We start from the raw sequence: 22,614 nt of genomic DNA on the forward strand, positions 1-22,614 counted from the left end.
ACGGAGCCGTGACTGCAGAGCTGGGCCGGACTTGCTGCGCGTTTGAAAGAGTGTGAGAAGGATCGAGGCTGTGGAGGTGCCATAGACGGACGTATAAAGTGAAGATTCACGTGATTTACCCCGTCTCGACGGAGGTGCCCCGCGGGCCCCGGTGAAGTGCGGGGTGGACGGCCCGAGGGAGACGGATTGAATCCGAAGCCAACCATCACTGCCTCTGGGACGACGAGGATCGGGTGGTTTGCCAGGTTTGAAGACTCACCTCGAGTGGTGTGAGTACTGAGAGGTGATTACCTGGGAATGTACCGAGTTGCCAGTGTTGTCTTCCTCGTTGTTACGCAACCGTCACTCAACTGCCCTCCCGGAGTCGATTCAGCGTCAGTGGCCCCCCAACACCTCCAGCCTGCTCACCATGGTGGTAGTACATATCGGCAAGTAAAATGAAGAACCCCTGGATCCCGCGTTCGTCATTCTCATCGCAGTCTTCATAGTGCTCTTCAAATTTCGCGACGACACCAGTGAGGCCACCAAGAGCGTCTTCCTCTCCGAGCTCAAGAAACTCAAGCAGCTGCCCTGTGTGGTCGACCAGAAACTCGTTGTCGGAGGGCCCTCGATCACGACGCCCGCATCGCGCAGCAAAGGCTTCCACTACTGTCTGCTAAGTTATCATAAAGACCGGGCTGCGTTGGATGAATACCAGGCGAGTCCGGAGCATCATCAGTACGTTACCACTGTGGCTTTGGCACTTCGGTTTGCATGAGGTTGACGCCTTGTCCAGCGTGACCAGTACTTACATGTGGCCATTCAACGACGATCTGATGAGGTTCGACTTTGAGACTGCGGACGATTCCATTCTCGGCTCGACGGTTTCCGCAGCCCTTGCCTCCGTTGCTGCGTCCTAAAGGCGGTGTATTAAACCTCTTAGACTGGAATCCTGGGAGATACACTTCCAGTTGCTCCTAGAACTAGTGTATAACTACACACCGGCAAAGATTTCGCCAAATTAGACATAGAAGATTCAATCGGGATACGACTCTTGTATTTGACATGATATTCCGTTAAAGCTATGTCCCGTTCAGACCTGCTAAATTTTGAATTCTCGTGGTTTATGGCCTGCCGCTTTTACGCATTACTGCATATACCGGAATTCTTGATGCTGATCAGCCCTTCTACTCTCGCAACTGCCCTTACCATCTTCCCGACGGCCATACTTCTTGTTCTTCCTGCTGTTCTGAACAGAGAGCCAGACTGCGGTCACTTTAGAATTGGAATGGTACCGTGAGGGAACAATCGCTGGGAGGCTCACGTCGGAAATTGCTGATATTAACTACAGATAAGGATGAAAACCACTAGTATAACGCGCATTAGAAGACTACCTAGTTACGTCTCTGTGTTAAATAACTTTTGAGCCGCTGTCAAGGGACATCCTCCCTTCGATCCCCGGATGCCAAATGACACCAGAGAAAGAGCGTACGGCAAACAGGAGGGATAACATCAACCCGTTAGCAATTGAGCCCCCACCATCTCGGCCTCTTTGTTCAAAGATTCCACCTCGGAAGTGGTATACGGGATTCCACTGCTTTCCCTCTCCTTCTGGGTCAGCTGCTCAATCTCGCCGGGGAAGTAAATCCTGTCGAAGCCCGGCCGCTTCTCACACCCAACCACTCTCTGATATAGATAATCCATCCTCTCTTTAAACTCGTCCAGCGAGAAGAAGAGATCCGGCTTGATGGCGACCAGGAAATGTCCCACGTCGGCCGGTTTCGACGGGTCGTATGGGTTTGTAACGTGGCCAGCGAAGGCGGAGCCGGAAAGCACGCCCGAAAAGACATCCATCATGATGGCGAGCGCGGAGCCCTTGGGGCCCCCCATGGGCAACATGACACCCTCGAGTGCCTTGGCCGGATCGTCGGTGGTCTCGCCGTTGGCGTCAAGCGCCCAGTCGAGAGGGATCTTCTCGCCTCTCCTCTTCGCCTTGTAAATTTTGCCTCTCGCGGCAATACTAGGTGCCATGTCGAGGATGAAGGGCGGAGCTTTACCAGCCGGGGCGCCACAGGCCAGAGGCGAGACGCCGACAAGTTTGTCCTTGCCACCCCACACGGGGAGGGCGGGCGACGAGTTCGTGAAGACCAGGGACATCATGTCGGCGGCGATGGCCTTCTGCACCACCCAGGCGGACATGCCGAAGTGATTCGAGTGTTTGACCGCGACCATGCCGATCCCATACACGCGGGCCATCTCGATCGCCTTGTCCATGCCCATAGAAGCGGCCAGGAAGCCGAACCCATTGTGGCCATCAACCTGGGCCACTACGGGCGTGGCCTCGTGGAGGGTGGGAATAGCGGCGGGATCAAGGACTTTCTGCCGAATGCGTTGCATGTAGGACGGAATCCGGTTGACGCCGTGCGTGTCGACGCCGCGAAGATCGGCGGCCACTAGACAGCTCGCCACGATGTGAGCTTGTTCCCTGGGAACGCCATTCCCGATCAGTACGTCCCGGGCGAATGCGAGGACTCTGTCGGCTGGGAAGGATTGGGTGAGGGAGGGTTCGGCGACCATTCTTTGTGGTAAACTTGGTAGTCTTCGGAATGTGAGACTATCAGCTTATATCCCCGGCTCTGGCTTATGAATAGGCAATGGGTAATATTAGTGCTTCGAGTTTGTTGGACGAAAATGAGTCCAAGAAGTCAACAAACAAAGGCGGCGTCCCGACGGGGGCGAGCGTCGGAGTTCAGCCGACAAATACGCATCCATACAGCGGATGTGATCCGGTTTGACGGTTACAACTTAGACCCCTTGATGCTGGGGCATTAGACTTGGGCTTGCCACTCTACGTCGGCCAGAATGGCGGGAAACCAGCAAAGGAAAAGGGGAGTGTCTAGAAATCTTGGGCCTTTCAGCACCAATTCCACAAAGAGGAAAATGCGAAGTACCACCACCAAGGAAGCAAAGGATCAAACGGGACTCTCATTTCCTGGCCCAACAACCTCAGACTAGCAACATGCACGACCTGACCGGCAAAATCGCCCTCATCATAGGTCTCGGCCAGGCATCCCCGGATGGATGGGGAATAGGCAGCGCGATCGCCGTTCTCCTCGCACGACAAGGCGCCATCATCTTCGGGGGCAACAGGAGCACCGACTCGGCAGAGATCACCCGGCAAAGGATCCAGGCCGAAGGCGGCACATGCGACGTGATGCAGACCGACGCCACCTCGTCAACGTCCGTCAAGGCGCTGGTGGCCGCCTGCCTCGCGAAGCACGGGCGCATCGACATCCTGATCAACAACGTGGGCAAATCCGAGGCGGGGAACCTGGGCGACATGGACGAGGCGGTCTGGGACGCGCAGGTGAGCCTGAACCTGAAGAGCGTCTACCTCGCGTGCCACAACGTGCTGCCCATCATGGAACGGCAGGGCGGTGGCGGAAGCGTGGTCAGCGTGTCCAGCATCGCGGGCCTGCGGTACATCGGGAAGCCTCAGGTCGGGTACGCGGCGACGAAAGCCGCCATCATCCACGCGATGAAGACGTCGGCGGTCACGTACGCCGGCAAGAACGTGCGGCTCAACACCGTCGTGCCCGGGTTGATGGACACCCCGTACACCGAGCAACTGGCGGTCCGGTACGGGGCGGGAGAAAAGAGAGACGAGTACATGCGGATGCGAGATCGGCAGGTGCCGATGGGGAGGATGGGGGATGCGTGGGATGTCGCACACGCGGTGCTCTTCCTGGTGTCGGATGAGGCCAGATACATCACGGGCCAGGAGATCGTGGTGGACGGCGGCATCACGGCCTCGACGGGCAAGCCATGATGGGTGACGATTTGTACGTGGTGGACGGGCTAGAATGGGGAGTCAGATTGGGTTTTGCGGAAGTCTGGCCTCCAAACCGAGAGGTCATTATATCTCTTCACGGTGTCTTGGACTCCTGGTACCAACGGTGCTTCAAGCGTCGTACTGTGTGGAGGTTATCGGTATGTCACTCTCGACCTGAGCTACGGATAGTCGGAGAGCAACCTGGTCGTGATGCTGGAGACAATACTTATTGGCCCTCATGATGAGGGCAGCCTAAGGCAAGGACTGCTGATTATATTATTTACGTAGAGGTGCAGCCCGTAGCCGAGGAAAATTGGGGGACCATTTGGCATTCAAGAGAGCAGATACCCAATGAACTGCGTCCCATATGTTTGTGATGACCATAAACGTCAACGGCCGAGTCAAGGCAAACGCACGATCGCGGTGGTGCAGAGTGCTGTGTTCGTGTCTGAGAAGATCCGTTTCAAGGTCCAAGTCTGCTGAACCCTGGAACGTTTGGGCTTTTCCAACAAGATATCACCAGACGTTGCCCTTGGTCTGCTTGATCTTGCCGACATTGACGTTCCTTATCATTAATACTGCAACAAAAGCCAAAGCCATAAAGGACGTTCCAGCTGCCAGCATACGAGTCTGAGCATAGGCATAGGCTTTCTGAATGCCAGTCCGGGTGGCACTGCCCCTGGGGTAGCTGAGTTGGGTGTCAAAGTCGTTGTATATGTCGGACAGGTTCGGTAGTGCGGACGCCGGAAGATACTTCTCGAGAGCCTTCTCAAACACGTTTGTCCAGATTGCTCCGGAAATAGTATAGCCGATCGAGTCGCCCACGGTTCCGGTGACGTTGAGTAAAGCGAGGGCGGCGGCGACGGATTGATGATCGACAGCAGCCAGAACGGCGAGTTGACAGCATATGATGAAGACAGCACCGCCAATCGAGATAAAGATCTGGGTCATGACGATATACCCGACGTACGGGTCCGGGTTCCGGAAATAGATCATCAGGCCTTGGGCGAAAATATAGAGCGGTACAGCAATCCACAAGAGCCACTTGAAGTATCCCGTCTTGCGGATGCCGTAGCCGACACAGAAGAGAAGGAAGCCAGAAACGACGCTGAAAGTGTTGTTGACGTAGCCGGCCTCTGCGACAGTAAGGTAGTTGACCACCTGGAGGAAGGAAGTAAAGTAGCTGTTCCAGCAGTAATAGGAAATCTGGTAGACAAAGTCCAGAAGACAGGCGCCCATGAGGGTTCGGTCGGTCAAGAAATTGAACCTCATAAACGGAACGGGCGCCCAGAAGAGCTCGTTGAGGACAAAGGCCACCAGCAGCACGAATCCAACCACAATCATGGCAATAATGTAGCCCGTTGCCCAGCCGTCAGGAGCGATGGAAGCAATGTTGAAAGGGAGGAGGAAAATGATCAAGCCGGCGGCGAAGAGGAACACACCGAGAACTGTATAAGACGTTAGCAGGGCTTGGAGTCATGGGCTTGGTTGAAGTGTACCATCGAATTCTTTAGTGTAGTACCATATACTCTCCGTCCAGGTTCGGCCACTCGCCACTCTCTCCTTCAACAGACCCTGCTTTTTAGCCTTGCGGAGGTTGTAGCTCAACACGAAATACAACGGAGCGCAGACAATAGGCGTGATAAAGGCGTAGGTGGCGTAGCCCCAGGACCAGCCAATATCGGCGAGCATTCGATCGGAAGCGTATGACCCAGCAAAGGCCGAGATCATGTAGGGGGATGAGGTGAAGGCGTAGGCCAGAGCTCGAGTCTTGAGTGCGGTGGCATCAGCTGTGACGACGTCGATGCTGTAAATAAGACCGGTGAAACCAACGCTGTAAAATACCTAAGAGGGTTCCAGTCAGTATGCTGCGTTGAACTATGACGAGGGAGAGCTTCTATCACTTACATTGGCAGCACAGTAGGTCGACAGGTTGTGACTGACCGCCATGAGGATCAGACCGAGCTCGCAGAAGCCTACCATAGTCAGATACCCCTCGGCGCGGCCCCAGATGTCCAGAGCCTTGGCCAACGGAATGAAAACTGCGGCGGTCATGGAGCTGGAGACGACACCAATGACGGTCAGGAGCGAGTGCGAGTCCCAGGCGCTGGTGACATATGGCGCAAAGTTGCCGATGGTCGAGCCTTGGAAAGCATTCAACAGGTATACCAACCACATGCCGACAAAGGCGCAGATCAGAGACCTCTTGGACCAGACGATCGAAGTCGCCTCCATGGCCTGGACACCAGCTTGAGCATCTTCAGTCGGGGCTTCTTCTTCGAGTTTCTGCTCCATATCCGTTGTCATGGTGGTTTTGGGCAATACGTTGCTTTCGAGGTTCTTGTCGTCGGCCGGCACCATATTGATACCATCGACATCGGAGGGCTGGGCGGCCACTTCATCTGCCTGGCCAGCACGGTTTCTGAATCGATGCAAAACATCCATGGCTGATTTGGAAGGAGAAAGGAGCAAACTGACAGAGCTGCAGCGGTGGGCCTACCAGGGCTGCAGCTGGCGTCTTTATACCTCGTGCATCTGGCCGGGAGCACGAGGCCAAGCAGTCTGCGAACCGAGACAAGCCCGATGCAGTAAGGACGGATCAGATAAGATGAAAATTCTGTTTGTCTGGTGCTCGGCGAGTGGGTTATGCTGGGATATGCTGGGCTGGGATACTGGTCCACTGGTCCACTGGTCCATTGGCCCGAAATCGGAGGCGGCGTCCTAGCCAGACGAGACGTCGCTACGGCCTCGATGCAACATTGCTGTGAATCCACACATGGCCCGAAGAGCTGTAGCCGACGTAGCTGAGGAACCGTTGGCACCGTTGGCACCATTGGCAACGCCATGGGAGGAGAAGCATTGTGGGCTTCTGTGGAATCGGGGCGAGAGCTGCCATTGGTTTGGAGAGAGCCGTCGAGGCGTCTAGTGTGGGAAAAGCTTCTGCTACTGGGCTCTACTCGGTATCTAATCTCTCTGTAATCTAATCTGATTGAAAAGAGAAAACCAAGAGGGAGGACAGTCAAGGCGAGGAGATATTCGGCTGTGGGCCATCTTATATGCACCATCTCCTAGCCCCGTCGGAGCCTATGATGCTCTCTACGTGACTTGGCTCTTCAGAACATATAACTCAATGGAGGATCATGATGAACTCTAGAGGCCTAGTTATATGTTATTGAGTAATTAACAAAGGGGCTACTATTGCTAGCAGTAAGCCTCTATTCGCTAAGCCCCTCCGATGACCTAGCCTGACACCTCGCTACCTACGATGTACATCCCCAACCGAACCATATAGTTCCAACCACCAAGTCCACGATCAAGAGGAATAACCCGCTGCATATGGTTTACAGTTAGAGTCCCGCCTTCAGCATAAACCCAACTAGTAACTACACGGTGAGTGCCACTGGGATGCATCCTCCCTAGGCAAATTGTTATACTCTCACATCAAACAGTTTCTTCAACGTCTCATCCATCATCATCCCATCATAGACGTGCTCCCGTCTGAACAACCCTCGCACATGCGCGAATCTCGTATACCCCAGCCTCCTCGCAAGCAGACCAAAGCGCACGGAGAACCACTCTGTCTGCACCATCATTGTCACGTCGTCCCCGCGCCTTTCCCGATCCTCCCGTTTCTGTCGCCCCGCATGGACAGCAGCGTCTGTTTTGGGCATCACCGTCAAATCCGAGATCTGGTTTCGTCCTCGCTGCTTCCGGACCTCCTCCTCGAAGCATGCACCAATGGCGACGATCCACAGAAGATCCTGCGCCTGTGCCAGGGCAATCGAGTCGCTGTTCGCTAGCCCGCCCAGCAAGGGATCTTGTATTGTCGCCGTCGGGTCGAGGTCTTTGACCCTCTGCAAGAGGACTGTGTCCATGGCCTTGATCTGCTCCAACATCTCGGCATGTTGCGTTGGTGCCGCGAACCACGGCTGTTTGATGGGATGAGCTTCAAGGCTGAGATAGATGAACAGCTGCGCCGCAAGACATAGAGCCGAGTCGAGCGACTCTCGCGGTGTGTTTGGCGGAAGCCGCGTGTCGAGCCGCTCGACTGGACTGTGCCAAAGGTTCCACAGCCGCATCTTGAGCGCGATCCTGCGGAGAAATGACCACCGGAATATCGGCCTGAGGTGATCTTCGTCCGACCAGATACCCTCCCTCTTCACCTCTTCGACTGTGACCAACTCTCTCAGCGCGGCCAAGATATCTGACAAAGTTCGGCAGTCATCAATCTGCGCAGGCAACGGACTTGGGATCCCCTCAAGTTCTCGGGGCCGCGCTGCGATATGTTGAGCATTCCATGGCCCGGGATCCCACGACATAGGATCAATTTCGGTGCTCGTGCCTGTCACCACCGCAATCTTGGCGAAGAAATGCACAATCAATTCTCGGTAGACCATGGGCAGTGTGTGAAGGCCGCCGAGGAGACGAATCAGCCTCTTCAAAGCAGAGCGGTGCTGAGAGCAGTTGTCGTTGCCCGTCCGAACGGACTCGGAGTATTCTGCACTTGCCAGCGGCCAGATCGTCTGCAGGATGAGAAGCAGTTGGTCGTAGGAGTAGTCCAAGTTGTCGATCAGGTCTCGGAGCCATTTGAAGCAGCTCACAGAATATTGCATGGATATCTGCCGGTGGAGGTCGGCCTTTTCTGGCTGCGCAATGGCCATCAGATTGTAGACGTAGGACAGCAAACTGTTGAGGGGAGCCGCATGTTCGAAATACTTCCGGTACATGACTTGGTGCGCCTGGTACAAACTCCCGCCTTCCCGGCAGGCTTCGAGTTCGTCGGGCCAGTTGATTGCGTACGTGAATGATCGGACATAGGCCAGGACCTCATGGGAGTCGGCGGTGACGGGGATGGGCATGGAGTCAAATGGGTCGGACTTCCCATTCCCCAGGAGACCATGAGGATTGGGAGCAAGGATAGGCGACGCGGAGGAGTCGCTCCAAGCTTGGGTGACTGATATTTGTCGAGTATGATCTGAGGTGGATTGAGGGTCTTGAGAGGCTGTTCTTCTGTTCTTCTTTCTCCTGTTTGGCCGCGAAAACGACGCCGCACGAACTGCCAAAGCGCGCACCTCCTGGCGATCCCGTGTCCCCTGGAAATTGCCGGGCGTTTTGTTGCTCATAAAGAGCACGCGCTTCGAAGGGGTCGCTGTCATCGTAGCGGTCGACCGCTTCGCCATGGGACCTGTGTCATACACGGTCGGTAGGGGGGAAATGGAGGACACAGTCGTCGCCACCGTCGTGGTGGCCTTTTCTCGAAGTCAATCTGAGCGGCGACAAGTCCCCCTCAGTTCAACCACTCCAACCTTTCCGTGAGGCTTTTGGAACGTATCAGACCAACCGTGACCGCCTGCAGATCCGCGTGTTAGTCATCCCCATCTGGCGAATCATACCACCCACCATGCAGATAGTACGTCTGTGCTAATGCAGTCAACGGGCTTGATGGGCGCAGCCTCTAACCACGAAATAAGCCGCCAAGTCAGACTTACCGAGGAACTTGGGCTAGAACAAGTATTTGCCGTGAGAATTGTACGCGAGCCAAGGCGGCGAGGTTTCTCCCACTTGGTTGAGAGCCCCTCGTCAAGCTTTGGGGGGGGACAGGAAACGCAGGGACGAGGCTGTACAAGGCTGTCACCAGGCAGGGCGCACGACAGCTCTACGCGACATAGATCACAAGCATTTCGAGAGAAAGACTGTCCATCCGGGACTCTGCTTGACTTCCATATGATCATTCTTCATTCTTTATCCCCACTCGTAGGTCAAATTTCATGATCTCATAAACAGAGAAACCAGGGCCAACCTTCCCAAAAAGCGCCGATCCCATCGACCATCAGTTGACAAGGCTGTCCTGGTCTCCATCAAACCTGTCTCGTCTGTGTGCATGTGTAGAATCAATAGACCACCTTGAGACATCTCGAGCGCTTCTGAATTGTCTGGTGGCAAATCAATACTCCCACATGTGGCTTTGCAAGCTCCAGTCCGTATCTTCAAACACTGATATCATCAAGCCTGTTGATCTTGTGCTGGCCCAACGAAAACTTCCAAGGGCAAATTGCTTTTCTCCCGTTTCTCTGCTCATGCAAATCGCTGTATTGATCAACCAAAAATGCCGCGCAAGACTCTCTCATGCAGTTCTCGCCACTAGCTCGCCCATTTTCTCCATTCCAGATTTTCAAATATGATTCGCATTGAATCTGTCCTGTCAACGCCGTGGCAAAAGAACCCGGACCAATGCGTCCTGCACCGGGGCCCCAAAACTTATGCTCTTCTTGCAAAATCATCGCTGTTCAATAGAAACACTATACTGGAAATCCACTTCACCATCAGGCGAATGGATCATCTCTGGATCGAGGGTTCGACATTTGTCGCGGAAAATGCGGTGGATGAAAAGTATTGAACATTGCCAGTCGTTCTCCGATACTCATCCCGTTGTGTCCATGATTTGGCGTCGTCGCGAACGCACTGGTGCTGATGAACGGGTCACTCAAACTCGGCACATGTCGAGGGTTTTTGGAGCGGTAGCTCCGCTTGTTCGGATCAAGTTCGAACGGGCTCCCAAGTCGCTTCTGAGTCGAATCAGGTTCGGGCGGGGCAAGCCCACCGGAGCTCGGCCGAACGTTGGGGTTTGCTAAAGCAGTCAACGAGGCTGGCAACGGTGGAACTGGCGGAACTCCATCAGCTCCTGGGATTTGAGAAGTCGGTGGAGTAAAGAGGCGCTCGACGTGTTCTCGGTTGTTCACTGCCCCCAGAGTCGCCCCACGATTTCGAACTCGAATTCGCCGCTGATTGAGGTCCCCTGCTCCTGTAAAGACCAGCTCCGGTCGAACTTGCGGCTCTGGCTCGAATGCGGTGGGAACAGGCAATCTGTTGAGGTCAACATTGAGTTTTTCGATGTTGCTGCCACTAGGGCTCAGTTCGTCCTCCAAGTTATGCTGAGCTCGTCGTTTATTGACATTGAGGGAACTCTCCGGCTCTAGCTTGAACGGGGAGAGCAATCGTGTCCCAGTGGCGTGAACGGTATCAAAGTGGTGGTGGCTGATATGACGCCGGTGCTGGCTGTTGGAATTGCCCGATCCATTCCAGGTACTATAATTAAAGGGCGAAGCCAACCGTGGGATATTGCTTGCAACTTGCAACTTGTCAGCCTCAGACTGAATACCTAAACCGGCCGGGGTGGACAGGGACATGGTGTCGGAAGAAGCGTTGACCGGGGTATTAAACCAGTCATCCGACATCCGCTGAGTTGGAGGCGAATCTCCCGTCCCCAGCTGTGCCAAGGGGGCAGTTGCACCACTCGCAACGAGCGAGATCCCCAGTTCTCGGGTGGCGTAGGTGGTTGATGCCTGCGAGTCTTGATTTGAAACCGACCGAGACAATCGAGAAGACGGTCGACGCGCAAATTGTTCATGGAATGGCGACGGACTCCTGGATTCGCGCAGTCGCTGATAATGGGCGGTGATGGTGAACTTCTCCTTGCACAATTGTTTCAGTCGCCTCCTCGTGGCCGACTCTGAAGGCCAAGCCCCCCTTGCGTCGTTGTAGTCAGTCCGAAGAAAGTCATTTGGTTCCGGCGTCTTGTCCCGGGCAATGCTCCGCGTCTCAATGACATTTCGCATCTTGTATCGTCGAATGAGGGGTTTGTTGACTCGTGAAGCTCTGGGCCATGTCTCCTTCGCTCTCCGTGCTACACGATGACAGACACCCGTCGGAGGGATGCTGCCCGGTACCGTCTTGAACGGGGTCACTGTGGGATCCGCCAGGTACATGTGGTAGACATTGAAGAGATGGTTATCCATTTCAATGCTCCATTGAACATTCGCTCTGGACAGCATGGTATTGACCTTGAGCTTCTTGTTCTTCCTCGATGGCGTGTCGGGGATGATGTTGACCTTTGTCGGTGAGAAAGGATCGTGCAACTCGTTCTCGGGGCTAGTGGCGCTGCCGTCGAACGAGGTAGGTCGCGTCGTAAATGTGTCCTCGGATGAGGTAAAGGATGAATCCGATCGGAGCGAGCATTCTGAGGCCGACCTGTGCATATCCCACGCACCGTTCTTGTACTCTGGCAAAACGATCTTGGTCTGAGCGATCGGAGTCCGTGGAAGCTGGGAGTCGCTGAACGTGGACAGCTTCAATCTCTCGCTGGGGGAGGGGTCTGTGATACTGTGATTGTAGATGGGTCTCCCCAAATGATTGTGCATTTCGATCGACGGTAGAGCAAAGTCGGCATCCGCAAATTCAAGTTCTTTTTGTACCGAGTGAGCACTGGAGGGAATAGGGATGTCGGAAGCAAACAGCGTTGCCGGCAGAGCGTTGTTACGCGCCTGAAAGTTGTCCATTCGAATTCGCGACCTGCGCAAACGACAAGTGGAATGATGGGGCGGTGGAGGTAATTTCAGCTCCGCAAATGTCTGATTTGGAGTTTTTGGGTCGTCGCCGCCATCAAGGCCCAAGGGCGCGAAGTTCCGAGGGAGGGTTATGGACATGTGTGGTTTGCGCTGAGCGGACGAGGACAAAAGTGTGGGCGAGGGTTCGCGGTCGGCCATGGGTTGTATGTGGTATGCGCGCACGCTGACGTCCTGCAATCAGATGTTCGGCGCGATATATACAAGCAGGCGCAGAGACCCGGCCGATGCAGCCCTGTCGAGGATTTCGCGTTGTGGTTTCTTCAAGGGTTCATGCTGTGGACGCGCGTTGAGACGGCTATGCGGTTATGCGGTCGGTCACGCGGACGAGAGTCGATCTGAAGGCGCCACGGCGGCTGCAGGCTGAATCGTGTGAAATGCGGATGAGCGAGCGATATACAGAGAGCGCCGAGAGAAGGACAAGCGACTCGAGACAGTTGGTGGTGGATTGCGACAGCAGAAAAGCGTGTTGGACGCGCAGACTTTCCAAGTCGGCAGATCGCAGGTGGGAAAACGTGGGCAGTACGGAGGTACGGGTCGGTCGTGGATGAAGTTGAGAAAATGACGGTGGCTGGGAAAATTGGTAGGAGAAATTGGCGAGACCGGGGGGTGTCTATGCGAACCAGGGTGCAGATAAAAGGTCGAACGAGGCGATGAAGGTTGTAATGGACGTGTTGAAACGGGAGAGGATGTATGTAGGTCTTCAAACAGAGAATATTTGTTTACACTGTTGACGTGATATGGATCTGAGTTGGGATGGTTGTTTGGTAGTGGGAGGATTGGAATGTTGGAAGCGGGCGGCTGACTTTTGTCTCTGGGAGGGTTGATCGAAGGGAGCGAGCAAGGGAGAAGGAGAAGTCGACGAGAGCCACAAAAAGGTTTGGGGGCGCCGCCGCTGGTTCAGGGTCCTTGAGGGTCCTGTGTAGGCTTCAGGTTCTGGGCTACGGCCCCCGGTACAAGACCCAGTTCCCAGTGCAGTGGAGAGGACCAGACAGGGAAGAAGGGGGTGGACTCGGTGAGGGGGGAACAAGGGAAAGGGGGGAGGGGGGCTCAAGCAACGACCTAGGTACTGCCTAGGTATCACTAGGCTAGGCTGCCCGTGCAGCCCGCACCCCAAGAAGCAAGCCGACGCTAGGAGCTAGCAGGCACAGAAAAAGAAAAAGAAATAATGAGAGAAACGGGGAAAAAATGAAGAGGAAGAGGAACACGGCGACTGGAGAGAGGTCGAATTATTCTTATTATCCGTTTGACGGAGCCACTAGCTGAGCAGAGCAGAGACAATTACGTGTTGATGGAGAGTCGAAGGCAGAGGACAAAGAGCCAGCGCGAGCCAGATGTGCAGCGCGTGCAGTAGTAGCATCAACGGTAGCCACAGCATCAGTCGATCGTGTTGCTGATGCCGATGCCGTCCAAGGCTCTGCATCGGAGGGTCATTTGTCTTACCTGCAACCTGCAACGGGCGAAGGAACAGCTCTACCGACTCTCTCTCACCACTACTACTGCAAAGCTACTCCCGTTTCTGCTTCGACATCAACCACTCCTTTTTCCTGCTCCGGTCTCGCCACCAGCTTGTGTGTTTGTGAGTGCTCGCTTCACTTTGTTCGGTTATGCTCAAGGTGCAGCCATCTTCTCCATCTTGCTGCAAAAGCACAGACCCGCGTGTTCAGTTCAGTTCAGTCTTGATTCCACCACCACTACCAGAGTCTTTCCCACTTCCCGTGCTCCTCCACTTTCCCACCATCGCCATCCGTGTGGTTCGGGATCGAAGCTGGCCTTGGTGCTGAGCAGCGAGGGATGCTTTCCATGATGCCGGATGATGGAGGAGGTGGTCGTGTGCCGTTGTGTTGTGTGGGTGCGGGCCGCAAGGGAAGCCCACTCGACGCGTCTGGTCCAGCAGACGCGAGATCAACGCGTTGGCGACGCTAAAGACGCGAGCCGAGTCCGCATGGGTCTTGGATGGCCAATGATAGGCCTCAGCTGGCGTTCTCGTATGTCGCTGACGCCACCTCGAAAACGCCGGACTTGCACTCACATCTGTCCATCCCCGACCACCATCCTCATTCTGCTCACGGTCTTTCACTCGGCTTACTCGTATTGGTGCTGGATGACCTCGCTGCCCGAGCCCAAACACCCGAGTTGATTGTGCAGCCCTTGGTTTGGGTATATCAAATGCTGAGTACCTCCCAAGCAGCCGTTTTCTTGGAGTACTGCAAGAACAAACAAACAAACAAACATCACAGTTCACCACGAGGTATGTGAAGGTGGGGAGTATCCCTTTCTTCCTCCACCACAGATCCAGCAAAGCAAACAATCCCTTTGTTTCAACTTGTCTCTCATGCCCTTACCTCGCCGCGACAATCAACCAAAGTCAGAACAGCAATGGCCAAGCATCCCTTGCCCAACTGTCAAGGACAACAGGCCATTCTCTCGCATCTGACAGGTTGCACGAAAACAGCCAAACCTTTTCATCACCAAGGCGGAGACTCGACGACGTCAGCATTCCCCGGGAGTCATGTTGGAGGGGTAAAGTTTCTTGGTCCAAGACCTTGATACTTTCAAACGAGTCCAACCTGACGCTGGAGAGTAGATCAAGCAACTCTATTCCAATGATAGTTGCAACAGTCTGGTCCAACATGATATCCCTTCGTCTGGCTTCTGTTTCAGCTGGGACCTGGACCATGGTCACCATCAGCCACGATGATACCATTTCTCGGTTGACGGAAAAGGCTATCCGCAACACGAGCAGCTCGACGCGTACCTAGGTGAGAGCGCGGCAAACTGTGGGGTTTAGGCTTCACCATCTGCAACATCAGATGGTCGCCATCATCACATCTTCGTTTATCGTTCCATATACAGTCGTCATCCCTGGCCATGTACATAACTTGGTCTATCACATCCCGGTGTTCCGTAACCTAATGCCACACGCAGGTCCCTTAGATGCACAACATTCTCCGGCCGGTTGTCTCAGGCTCTCCACGTTGACGCCACCCTGCCGGCGTCCTCGGAATGCTGCTTGGTATAGGCCTGAGGTACCACCTTGGCACCAATCCCGTTCCGCCTGTACCCGTCCTCCCAACTACCAACCAACGCGCGAATCGCCTCCTCAGCGACCATCACGCCGCGGTTGATGTCCTCCACGCCCGTCCAGCCCGGCACGTGCAGGAAAGCCACCTTGCCGACGCGTTCGGGGGCCAGGTCTGAGTCGGACCGAAAGGAGCCAGAACCAGAGGAAGGGGAGACGTCGACCTCGGGTGAGGCTGACGATGAGGTTGAGTCAGCTTGCTGGTGATCTGCCGCTTGCCGATCCCCTCTAGCGACATCATCATCGCCCTCCTTCCGTCTCTGTCCCTCCAGCCATCTGCGACTCAAGCTCTCAAACAGAGCATACTCGCACAGAAACCGTCCAGCATCGCAAGACAACTTGACCATGGCTTTTCTTCTGTGCTCATCCGCCTTGGTCGATGACACGGGCATATTGCTGGTCCCCCACATCAGGTTCATCGGAATGCTGGCTCGTCCGACCGGGATGAGCGGTACCGCTCGTGTGGCTGGCGTCTCAGCCTCGTTCTCTCGCTTTCCAGTTTCCGACAACGCCTTCTCCCTCTCCCCTGTCCCCAAGAAACCTCGCTCTCTCAGTCCCATCTGGACGCCGTCCTCCCACCGCGCCAGCACATCCACCTCATCCCATCCGACGTAGAGCACCTCGGGAATCCCCTCGGATCTCCATCGGCTCTCGCCCCAGGTGAAGCCGTCGCAGTCGTCGACGTCCTTTATCCGGTAGTGGTCTCGGTGCCCGCGGGTTTCGAGGGAGTAGCAGTCGCGCCCGCCGGCCATGCCAATGTGCAGGATGAAATCGGGACTGTGGGTCGCGATGAGGGTGGGGACGGTGGTGGAGACGGTGGAGTAGGAGACTCGGATCGCGGAGGGATAGACGAGCAGTTTGATTTTGTAGTCGGGCGCTTTGTGCGGAGAGACGGTAGATTGGGAGGGATAGAGCTCGTCGGGCAGTGCCGAAGCGATTAACCACGAGGGGTTTATGAGGAAAGATTTAAACGGCTGGAGACAGATGATTATTAGCATTGGTCCCGGTGGAGGTGAGACAAAGGATATGATCTGGGGAAGTCGGCGCAGGGAACAACAGATATCGTGCTCTCCCGGGTCGAGATGGAAGGAGAAAGTCAGGTAGCACAGGCAGCATATTCCCACCGCGGCCGGAGGCATAGATCAAGCCTGCCTAGGTAGGTATTGACGCTGTGTCTCCTCCAGTCCATTGCCCAACTGGACTCCAGCGCATCTTCCACCTTTTCCCGCCTCTTGATTTTACCATAGGACCGAACCGACATGGAGAAACTGAAGTGCTTCCAAGCCCGATCGCGAAATGAGACTTGGAAAGAAACTTACCCCGAAGCCCGTAACAAGCACCTTGACCTCTCTGAGGGGAGGCGCCGCGTCCGCCTCGACCTGGCCGTCTTCAGCGGCGCCGGCCTCGTGCAAGAGCGGGTCGGGAGTCAAAGGACCGGCGTCGCCCATGTTCGCTGTCTTTCGGGGCTGAGTTTTATGTTTTAACGGATTATTATATGGTTGTCTGTGACCTGTGTGTAATGCGTGTGGATATCTTCGCTCGATGGTATCGGCGGGCGCTGGTGGGATTGATTAATTAAAAGTAGGAGGGGGGGATTTGCGACGGGAGGTTCGACCTCGGGGGAGTGACTGATTGACAGATAGCGGTGACGCAAATGCCAGCGCAGCTTTGTATGTTTGTCCTCCGTATGTGCGTGCGTTGGGACACTGTCTCCGTCTCTTTTCCCACTCACTCTTTGACAAATCTGCCGAGCGACGCAAGATGGGCGCACGGATATATCCGTCCCTCCCAAGTGTACCACCCGTTTGGTCTTCGTAGGTGTTGGGTATGTGTGTGTGTGTATGTGCGCACCCGGAAAGAGAGAGAGGGAGAATAGATCAGGATGCTCGTCCGATGGATGCTCGTTCGCTCAGCGTCAGCACAGTTGAAGTTGCAGGGGGCGCTGCATCGTTATCATCATGCGACCGACCCGGTGGTTTCCAGCGCGGAGTGTCGTCGCGGCGGCGGGCTGAGTGTGGTGGTGGGGATCAAAGGCGGTCGCTTGCGTAGCTATCTCTCGAGATATGTAGCCTCGGTAGATGTGTAGACAGGGCAGGGATTGTAAGAAGACCGGGTTTGAAAAGAAACAAGAACGAGAAAGGAAAAGAGTCTCTATGGACGGCCGATTCCTCACCAGCCCGATTATTACCATCCAACGATAGATGATGGGTGGTTCAATCTCGGCGCAAAGGGCGGAAGTGCGTGCCAGTCGCCGAAAAGGTATTCTGTTCGGAGTAAGGTCAAGGTCATCAGATGATGGTGGTGATCATCATCATCATCATCATCATCATCACCACCACTACCACCATGATGATGCCGACAACTCACTAACACTTGGAGACAATGATTCGACTGCTCGACAACATGCCCGTCTCGAACTCGGGGTCGATATTCATGCATGCGGGCTGATCTTCTGCCCATTTTCCCCCTCCTCCTCCGTTATTGCTCCTCTCGTTTCTCCTCTGAGGCTCTTGTAGGTACGTACCTGTATCCTGTACATGGCTTCTACGAGAGGGAGGGTACTAGGCTGATCGTCTTTGGCAATCGTCCGCTCCTCACACGGTGGCGGCTTCGAACAAAAAGCAAGTTGCAAATGATGCGTGGACTGGTGGTTCTCATTTTCATGTCATTTATCATTGTCCAATTCGCTCAGAATGCGCGATAACATGTTGATCTGTGTGCCATGCGCCGTCCGCAAATCCATGTCTCTCGAGAAATACCTGCCCGTTCGTGACTTTCCGAGAAGATGGTCCCATGTCCAACTCTGCATGATTGTGTGGTGTATCCGAAAAACAAGCTCCCCAACGCCTCGCTCAGTTATGGCCATCCAATATCTCCCAGACGCGCCGGCGCCCTGGGACCGGTGGAATAAATGAAAACACAACACCTGGTCGATGACCTACTTGGCGCAAACCAAGCGTTCCATCCGTCTCAAGCTCGCCCTCAGATCCCGACCACCTCGCTCGCCCTCGTCCACAAGCCACTGCTCCATCATCACCCTCGCCCTCTTCAAATTGCCCTGGATCGGCATCTCTTCCCCATCAGCCAAGCAGCCGGGGTTCAGCAGTGTCGCAAACACATCTCCCCAAACATCCTTCTCCCAATACCGCTTGAGGTTCTCCTTCAATTTCCATTCCTTCTTTTGCCCTGGACCTGCCAGCCCATTGCCTCCCGCCGGAACCGTCTCGATGTACTTCCCAAACAGCAACGAGTGGATCACCCCCGCAGCCCCGTGGTAGTCAATCTGCCACTTCCACGGTCGACATTCGCGGATTTCGGTACAGTCCTGAGGACAAGAGGGCCAGTCGGCGATGAACTGCGCGTTGGGCTTGAACATCCGAGTGTCGATTCCGCGGCCAAAGTCGATCAATCTCAACCCCCGAGACTGCCACCCGTAATTTCCCTCCGGATCGAATGGCGCTGTCAGATCTACGGTGGTGTCGAAGCGGACAAGGCAATTGTCGCCCTTCAAGTCGCCATGGAGGATGCCCACGCGATGAAGGTCTTCCATGGTTCGCAGGAGCTCGACGCTGAACCACATGGCCAACACTTCGTCTAACCCTTCAGCCGGCTTGCCCGCTTTGACACTCTCCGCCCGCGCCATATTAACCAAGTCAAGCAGTGTTCCTTGCGGACTGTACGAGAGCACCAGATACGCTTCATCGCGGTAAAGATGGCATTCGTGAGCAAGGATGATTGATTGCATGCTTCGCGCGGCGGACCCGAGGCGCTGCTTGATCAGTCGGACGATGTGGAATTCCCAGACTAATGTGCCGGGAGGAGACTCGGTCTTGAGAGCTTCCAGTGCCTGACGGGATGCATCGGCAGGGTGAGATGACGGTGGGCTCTTGTTCTCCTTGTCGTTCTCGTCTGCCTCTTCATTCTCAGCTGGGTCGTAACTATCGACCAGATACACCGGCGCAAATGCCCCTTCGCCCAGCTCTCTCTTGACTGCGTAAACTCGGCTTGTTTCACTAAATTTGAGGACAGGAGGAACCGCTTTACTCGGAGGCTTGTCGTTCTGACTCTTTCTCGGACTGAATTTGGCTTTTGCCTTGGCCTGTTTTTCCGCGTAAGACTTCAGGGCCGAGTACCGGCCAAAGTCGACGCTCGAATGATCATGATATCCCTTTTGCGTGGATAGCGGTGGATACACTGAGCCGAGGATTTGCTGTCGAACAGCGTCATCGCATGGATTGCATTGTAAGTCTGGAATGATGGGTCCTTTGTGAATTTTCGAAAGGGGTGATCTGATAATCGGCTTCGACGGCAACGCAGGAGTCTTGAAGGCTTCGTTATTCGTACTCGAGGGAGCAACGGGCGAGGAGTTGAGGTCGGTCCTGCTGGGACCCTTCTTCTGTGGCGACGACGTGATGAGCTCCTCTTCAGTCGCACCGCTTTCGCCGTATTTCCTCTTCTGCGCCGGGGAACCAGACGTTGGCGTCGTGATCTGCTGTTGAGGGCTGCTCAGGAAAAGATCCTCAACACCAATCTTTGACGGGCTCTCATATTGGGACCTGCTAGGGGTTTTAGACTCAAAATATCCGGGAACATTGAAGACAGTCGAAGGGGCAAGTGAAGATTCAGTTCGCTCTGCGATTGGTGTCATAAATGGCATCTTGTTCTGTGCCAGCATCGCCGGGTCACGGTAAGGTCGAATCGGGGTCGGCTCATAGTCGACGGGTGGAATGGGGATGAAACGAGGTTTATGTGAGATCTCTCGGTGTTCAGCGAACTCGTCGTCAATCGGGGTAGCCAGGGCCTCATCATCGGCACCGGCGTGGTTGTCAGATGCTTCTAAGTGTTGCGCCTTCTCATCCACCGGTGTGGTGTGGTTGATGGACGTGGCGACGGTGACGTCCTGCTCAATGTCAACATCTCCAGCATCTGCCACACCCTCATCGATGTCACCAGCCATCATGGCAATGGCTTTGGTGTCTAGATCGTCAAAGTTGCCCTCGGCGATGGCAGCAATCGCTTGAGTGTCAAACGCTCCGAAGCCAGAGCTCTGCGTCTGGTTTTGGCTGGACGAGTCCATGCTCTCAGTCATGTCCTCCGACCGGTCTTTGTGGTGTTTGACTCTTCTGTGATTCTTGACTGAGGGTGCTTTGTCCTTGACACTAGCGAGTTGTGCTGAATCAAGACGTGGCACGTGTTTGCTAGTAGTGAAGTCGGACCAAGGAGAGACGCTCTCAGACTGGCTTTGACTCTGCGTTTGATTTCTTCTCATCGACGCCAATGTATCGTCACCGTATTCACTACCAGGTGCCGACACTCGGCCAGTGTCAGTGCTCTCGGCGTCACCGGCAGTGCTGTACCCATCATCTACCTCTCCCTCGGTGAAATCGGTTTCATCACCACTTTGGGTGTCGTCTCTGGCGGTTGTTGGTCTACGGAGTGGCTGGTTAAACATGTCGTATATCTCGTTCGTCGCAGCCTTGGAGTGAAAAGTCATGGTTGGCTCCTGCGATGAGTTTTTGCGCTTCAACTTCTTGCCAGTGGGCGATTCCAGTCGAGTCTTGACCGTCTGCGTCTCCTGTTTGACTTCTCGAATCTTCAATTTCTTCTCCTTCTGCTTTGGTGGCTTTGTTGCCAATTGAGAATCTGACTCGGGCATGCCGACCATAGATTGGGTCGAAACATCATGAACACTGAGGGTCGAGTTTGCACCGTTGTTCAGGTCGACCTTATCGGCGAACGACTTTGTGAGGTTCTCAACGTCCTCGGGCTCCCGAGACTTGGTCACCTTCGACTTCGCATTTGCGACCGTGTTCCCGGCGGTCGCCCTCAATGGGGTTGCTTCTTGTGGCCTCCAGTCCCTTTGAGCCCAGCCTCGTGACATGGCTCGGAGTTCTTCGAAACTGAATTCCAGATCCGTGTCTGCAGGGTAGATGGCTTCAAGGTCCACAAAGACTCGTTCAGCTCGACCGGTGCGCGGATTGACGACTTGATGCGGTTGCTGTGAGTCTTGGGTTGGTAAGGATCGCTTGGGCTGTCCTTGTGTTCGCGATGCCTAGGGTCAAACGAGATTGGTCAGTCACCCTATGATCAAGAGGAAGAAGGGGACCGAAGTCTTGATAGTACCCCGTCGAAGTTCAGATTTGTATTGACTGAGACTAGACATGGAAAAAAAAGTCAATCATACCGGATCCTTGAATATCTCCATTTTTGGCACCGATCCAACTTTGCCTCCGGCCTTCAACTTCTCTCCTGCCCATGATCGAGCCTCAATGGTGTTCTCCTTCTTGCGTTCCTTCATTGAGCCGATGCTGTCCCATCCTTTCGTATTATTTGCGGCCAGTGGCTGCTGCTGGGCACTATCAACATCCGAAAAGATGGCCATCTTCGGTTTGCCCGAGCGCGAGGCTGGCGCGGAGCTGCCAGCTAGCCCATTCCGTTGACGAGCGACTTGGGGATCGTCACCTCGGTGAGCGGAGGCAAAGGGATCAATCTTGGCCGCAAGGGCCGGCCGAACAGTGGGCAGTGCAGGGGAGCTAGGTTCATCGTCGACTTGCGGCCTGGCATCGAATCGTTGTTGGAACTGAGCATATTTCCGCGCCAGCCTTTCCGTGGGCCTGGCTTCGCGCTCAATGCCCAGCTTGTATACTTCGTCCGCTTGTACCCATCTCCCTGCGGCCTCCAACCATGCCGCAAATTCTTCATAAAACAACCCGAGCCCCTCGCCAATACCATGTCGAGCGAGAAACGCGAACGTCTCCCGAGGCGTATCTGAGAACAGGCGGATATAATGCAACCATAATTTCAGGTAGCGTGGATCATTTTTGTAGTGGGTTGAGGTAAGGAAAGCCTTTGTGGCTCGCTCGAGTAGCGGAAGGAGCTGGGATTGAGGCGTTGCTTGAGCCGATGGGTATGCATTGAGCGTCCATTTGACATATCGGTCATAGATGTCGAGGGGGTCGTCGGAATCTGCTATTGATTGGAGTTCGATTTCATATTCCTGTCTAATGGCGTCGTTGAGTGTTTTTGTCTCTTCTAACGTCGGAGGCGCACCTGAACCTAACGTTCTCGAGGAGGGAAGAGGTGACAGTATCGACGCGAGCTGTTTGACCGATCGGCCGCCGGGGAGAGATTGAATGTTTTCCTTGTGGGTTTCTATTATGTCGAAATTAATGAGGTCGCTGTCTGCGGCGACAGGCGCGGCCATTGCTGCTGTAGTACTGCCTGCACAATCTATCCTGTGTCCGTTAATATGTGGTCGTGCAAGGGTGCTGTCGCAAACAAGAGGAATCGATGCGGGTGAGAAGAGATGCGCATGAGGT

At 54.8% G+C, this 22,614-nt stretch overlaps 8 protein-coding genes across 8 annotated transcripts; 2 read left to right on the forward strand and 6 right to left on the reverse strand.

Annotated features, from left to right (window-relative positions):
* Positions 1 to 242: 242 nt before the first annotated feature.
* PV07_02302 (uncharacterized protein) lies at positions 243 to 899 on the forward strand (the record flags this gene model as incomplete). Its single annotated transcript, XM_016388904.1, has 3 exons — positions 243 to 428; positions 489 to 717; positions 776 to 899. Exons 1-3 carry the CDS (start codon positions 410 to 412, stop codon positions 897 to 899), a joined length of 372 nt encoding a protein of 123 aa, XP_016255832.1. The 5' UTR covers positions 243 to 409.
* A 592-nt stretch (positions 900 to 1,491) lies between these two features.
* PV07_02303 (uncharacterized protein) lies at positions 1,492 to 2,647 on the reverse strand (the record flags this gene model as incomplete). The annotated part of the gene is made up of 1 exon (XM_016388905.1): positions 1,492 to 2,647. Exon 1 carries the CDS (start codon positions 2,554 to 2,556, stop codon positions 1,492 to 1,494), a length of 1,065 nt encoding a protein of 354 aa, XP_016255833.1. The 5' UTR covers positions 2,557 to 2,647.
* Positions 2,648 to 2,998: 351 nt separating this feature from the next.
* Positions 2,999 to 3,808, forward strand: PV07_02304 (uncharacterized protein; the record flags this gene model as incomplete). Its single annotated transcript, XM_016388906.1, has 1 exon — positions 2,999 to 3,808. The coding sequence occupies one exon, from the start codon at positions 2,999 to 3,001 to the stop codon at positions 3,806 to 3,808; it is 810 nt and encodes a 269-aa protein (XP_016255834.1).
* Positions 3,728 to 6,390, reverse strand: PV07_02305 (uncharacterized protein). The gene is made up of 3 exons (XM_016388907.1): positions 5,720 to 6,390; positions 5,311 to 5,656; positions 3,728 to 5,259 (listed from the first exon to the last, which is right to left on the reverse strand). The coding sequence occupies exons 1-3, from the start codon at positions 6,254 to 6,256 to the stop codon at positions 4,328 to 4,330; spliced, it is 1,815 nt and encodes a 604-aa protein (XP_016255835.1). The 5' UTR covers positions 6,257 to 6,390; the 3' UTR covers positions 3,728 to 4,327.
* A 576-nt stretch (positions 6,391 to 6,966) lies between these two features.
* Positions 6,967 to 9,152, reverse strand: PV07_02306 (uncharacterized protein). Its single transcript, XM_016388908.1, has one exon. It carries the CDS (start codon positions 8,989 to 8,991, stop codon positions 7,240 to 7,242), a length of 1,752 nt encoding a protein of 583 aa, XP_016255836.1. The 5' UTR covers positions 8,992 to 9,152; the 3' UTR covers positions 6,967 to 7,239.
* A 333-nt stretch (positions 9,153 to 9,485) lies between these two features.
* PV07_02307 (uncharacterized protein) lies at positions 9,486 to 13,395 on the reverse strand. Its single transcript, XM_016388909.1, has one exon. It carries the CDS (start codon positions 12,352 to 12,354, stop codon positions 10,135 to 10,137), a length of 2,220 nt encoding a protein of 739 aa, XP_016255837.1. The 5' UTR covers positions 12,355 to 13,395; the 3' UTR covers positions 9,486 to 10,134.
* Positions 13,396 to 14,945: 1,550 nt separating this feature from the next.
* PV07_02308 (uncharacterized protein) lies at positions 14,946 to 17,518 on the reverse strand. The gene is made up of 2 exons (XM_016388910.1): positions 16,615 to 17,518; positions 14,946 to 16,269 (listed from the first exon to the last, which is right to left on the reverse strand). The coding sequence occupies exons 1-2, from the start codon at positions 16,741 to 16,743 to the stop codon at positions 15,178 to 15,180; spliced, it is 1,221 nt and encodes a 406-aa protein (XP_016255838.1). The 5' UTR covers positions 16,744 to 17,518; the 3' UTR covers positions 14,946 to 15,177.
* Positions 17,519 to 17,948: 430 nt separating this feature from the next.
* PV07_02309 (uncharacterized protein) lies at positions 17,949 to 22,599 on the reverse strand. The gene is made up of 2 exons (XM_016388911.1): positions 21,480 to 22,599; positions 17,949 to 21,347 (listed from the first exon to the last, which is right to left on the reverse strand). Exons 1-2 carry the CDS (start codon positions 22,497 to 22,499, stop codon positions 18,234 to 18,236), a joined length of 4,134 nt encoding a protein of 1,377 aa, XP_016255839.1. The 5' UTR covers positions 22,500 to 22,599; the 3' UTR covers positions 17,949 to 18,233.
* Between the last annotated feature and the right edge of the window lie 15 nt (positions 22,600 to 22,614).

This window comes from Cladophialophora immunda (assembly GCF_000835495.1).
Source record: "Cladophialophora immunda strain CBS 83496 unplaced genomic scaffold supercont1.1, whole genome shotgun sequence".
NCBI classification, from domain to species: domain Eukaryota; kingdom Fungi; phylum Ascomycota; class Eurotiomycetes; order Chaetothyriales; family Herpotrichiellaceae; genus Cladophialophora; species Cladophialophora immunda.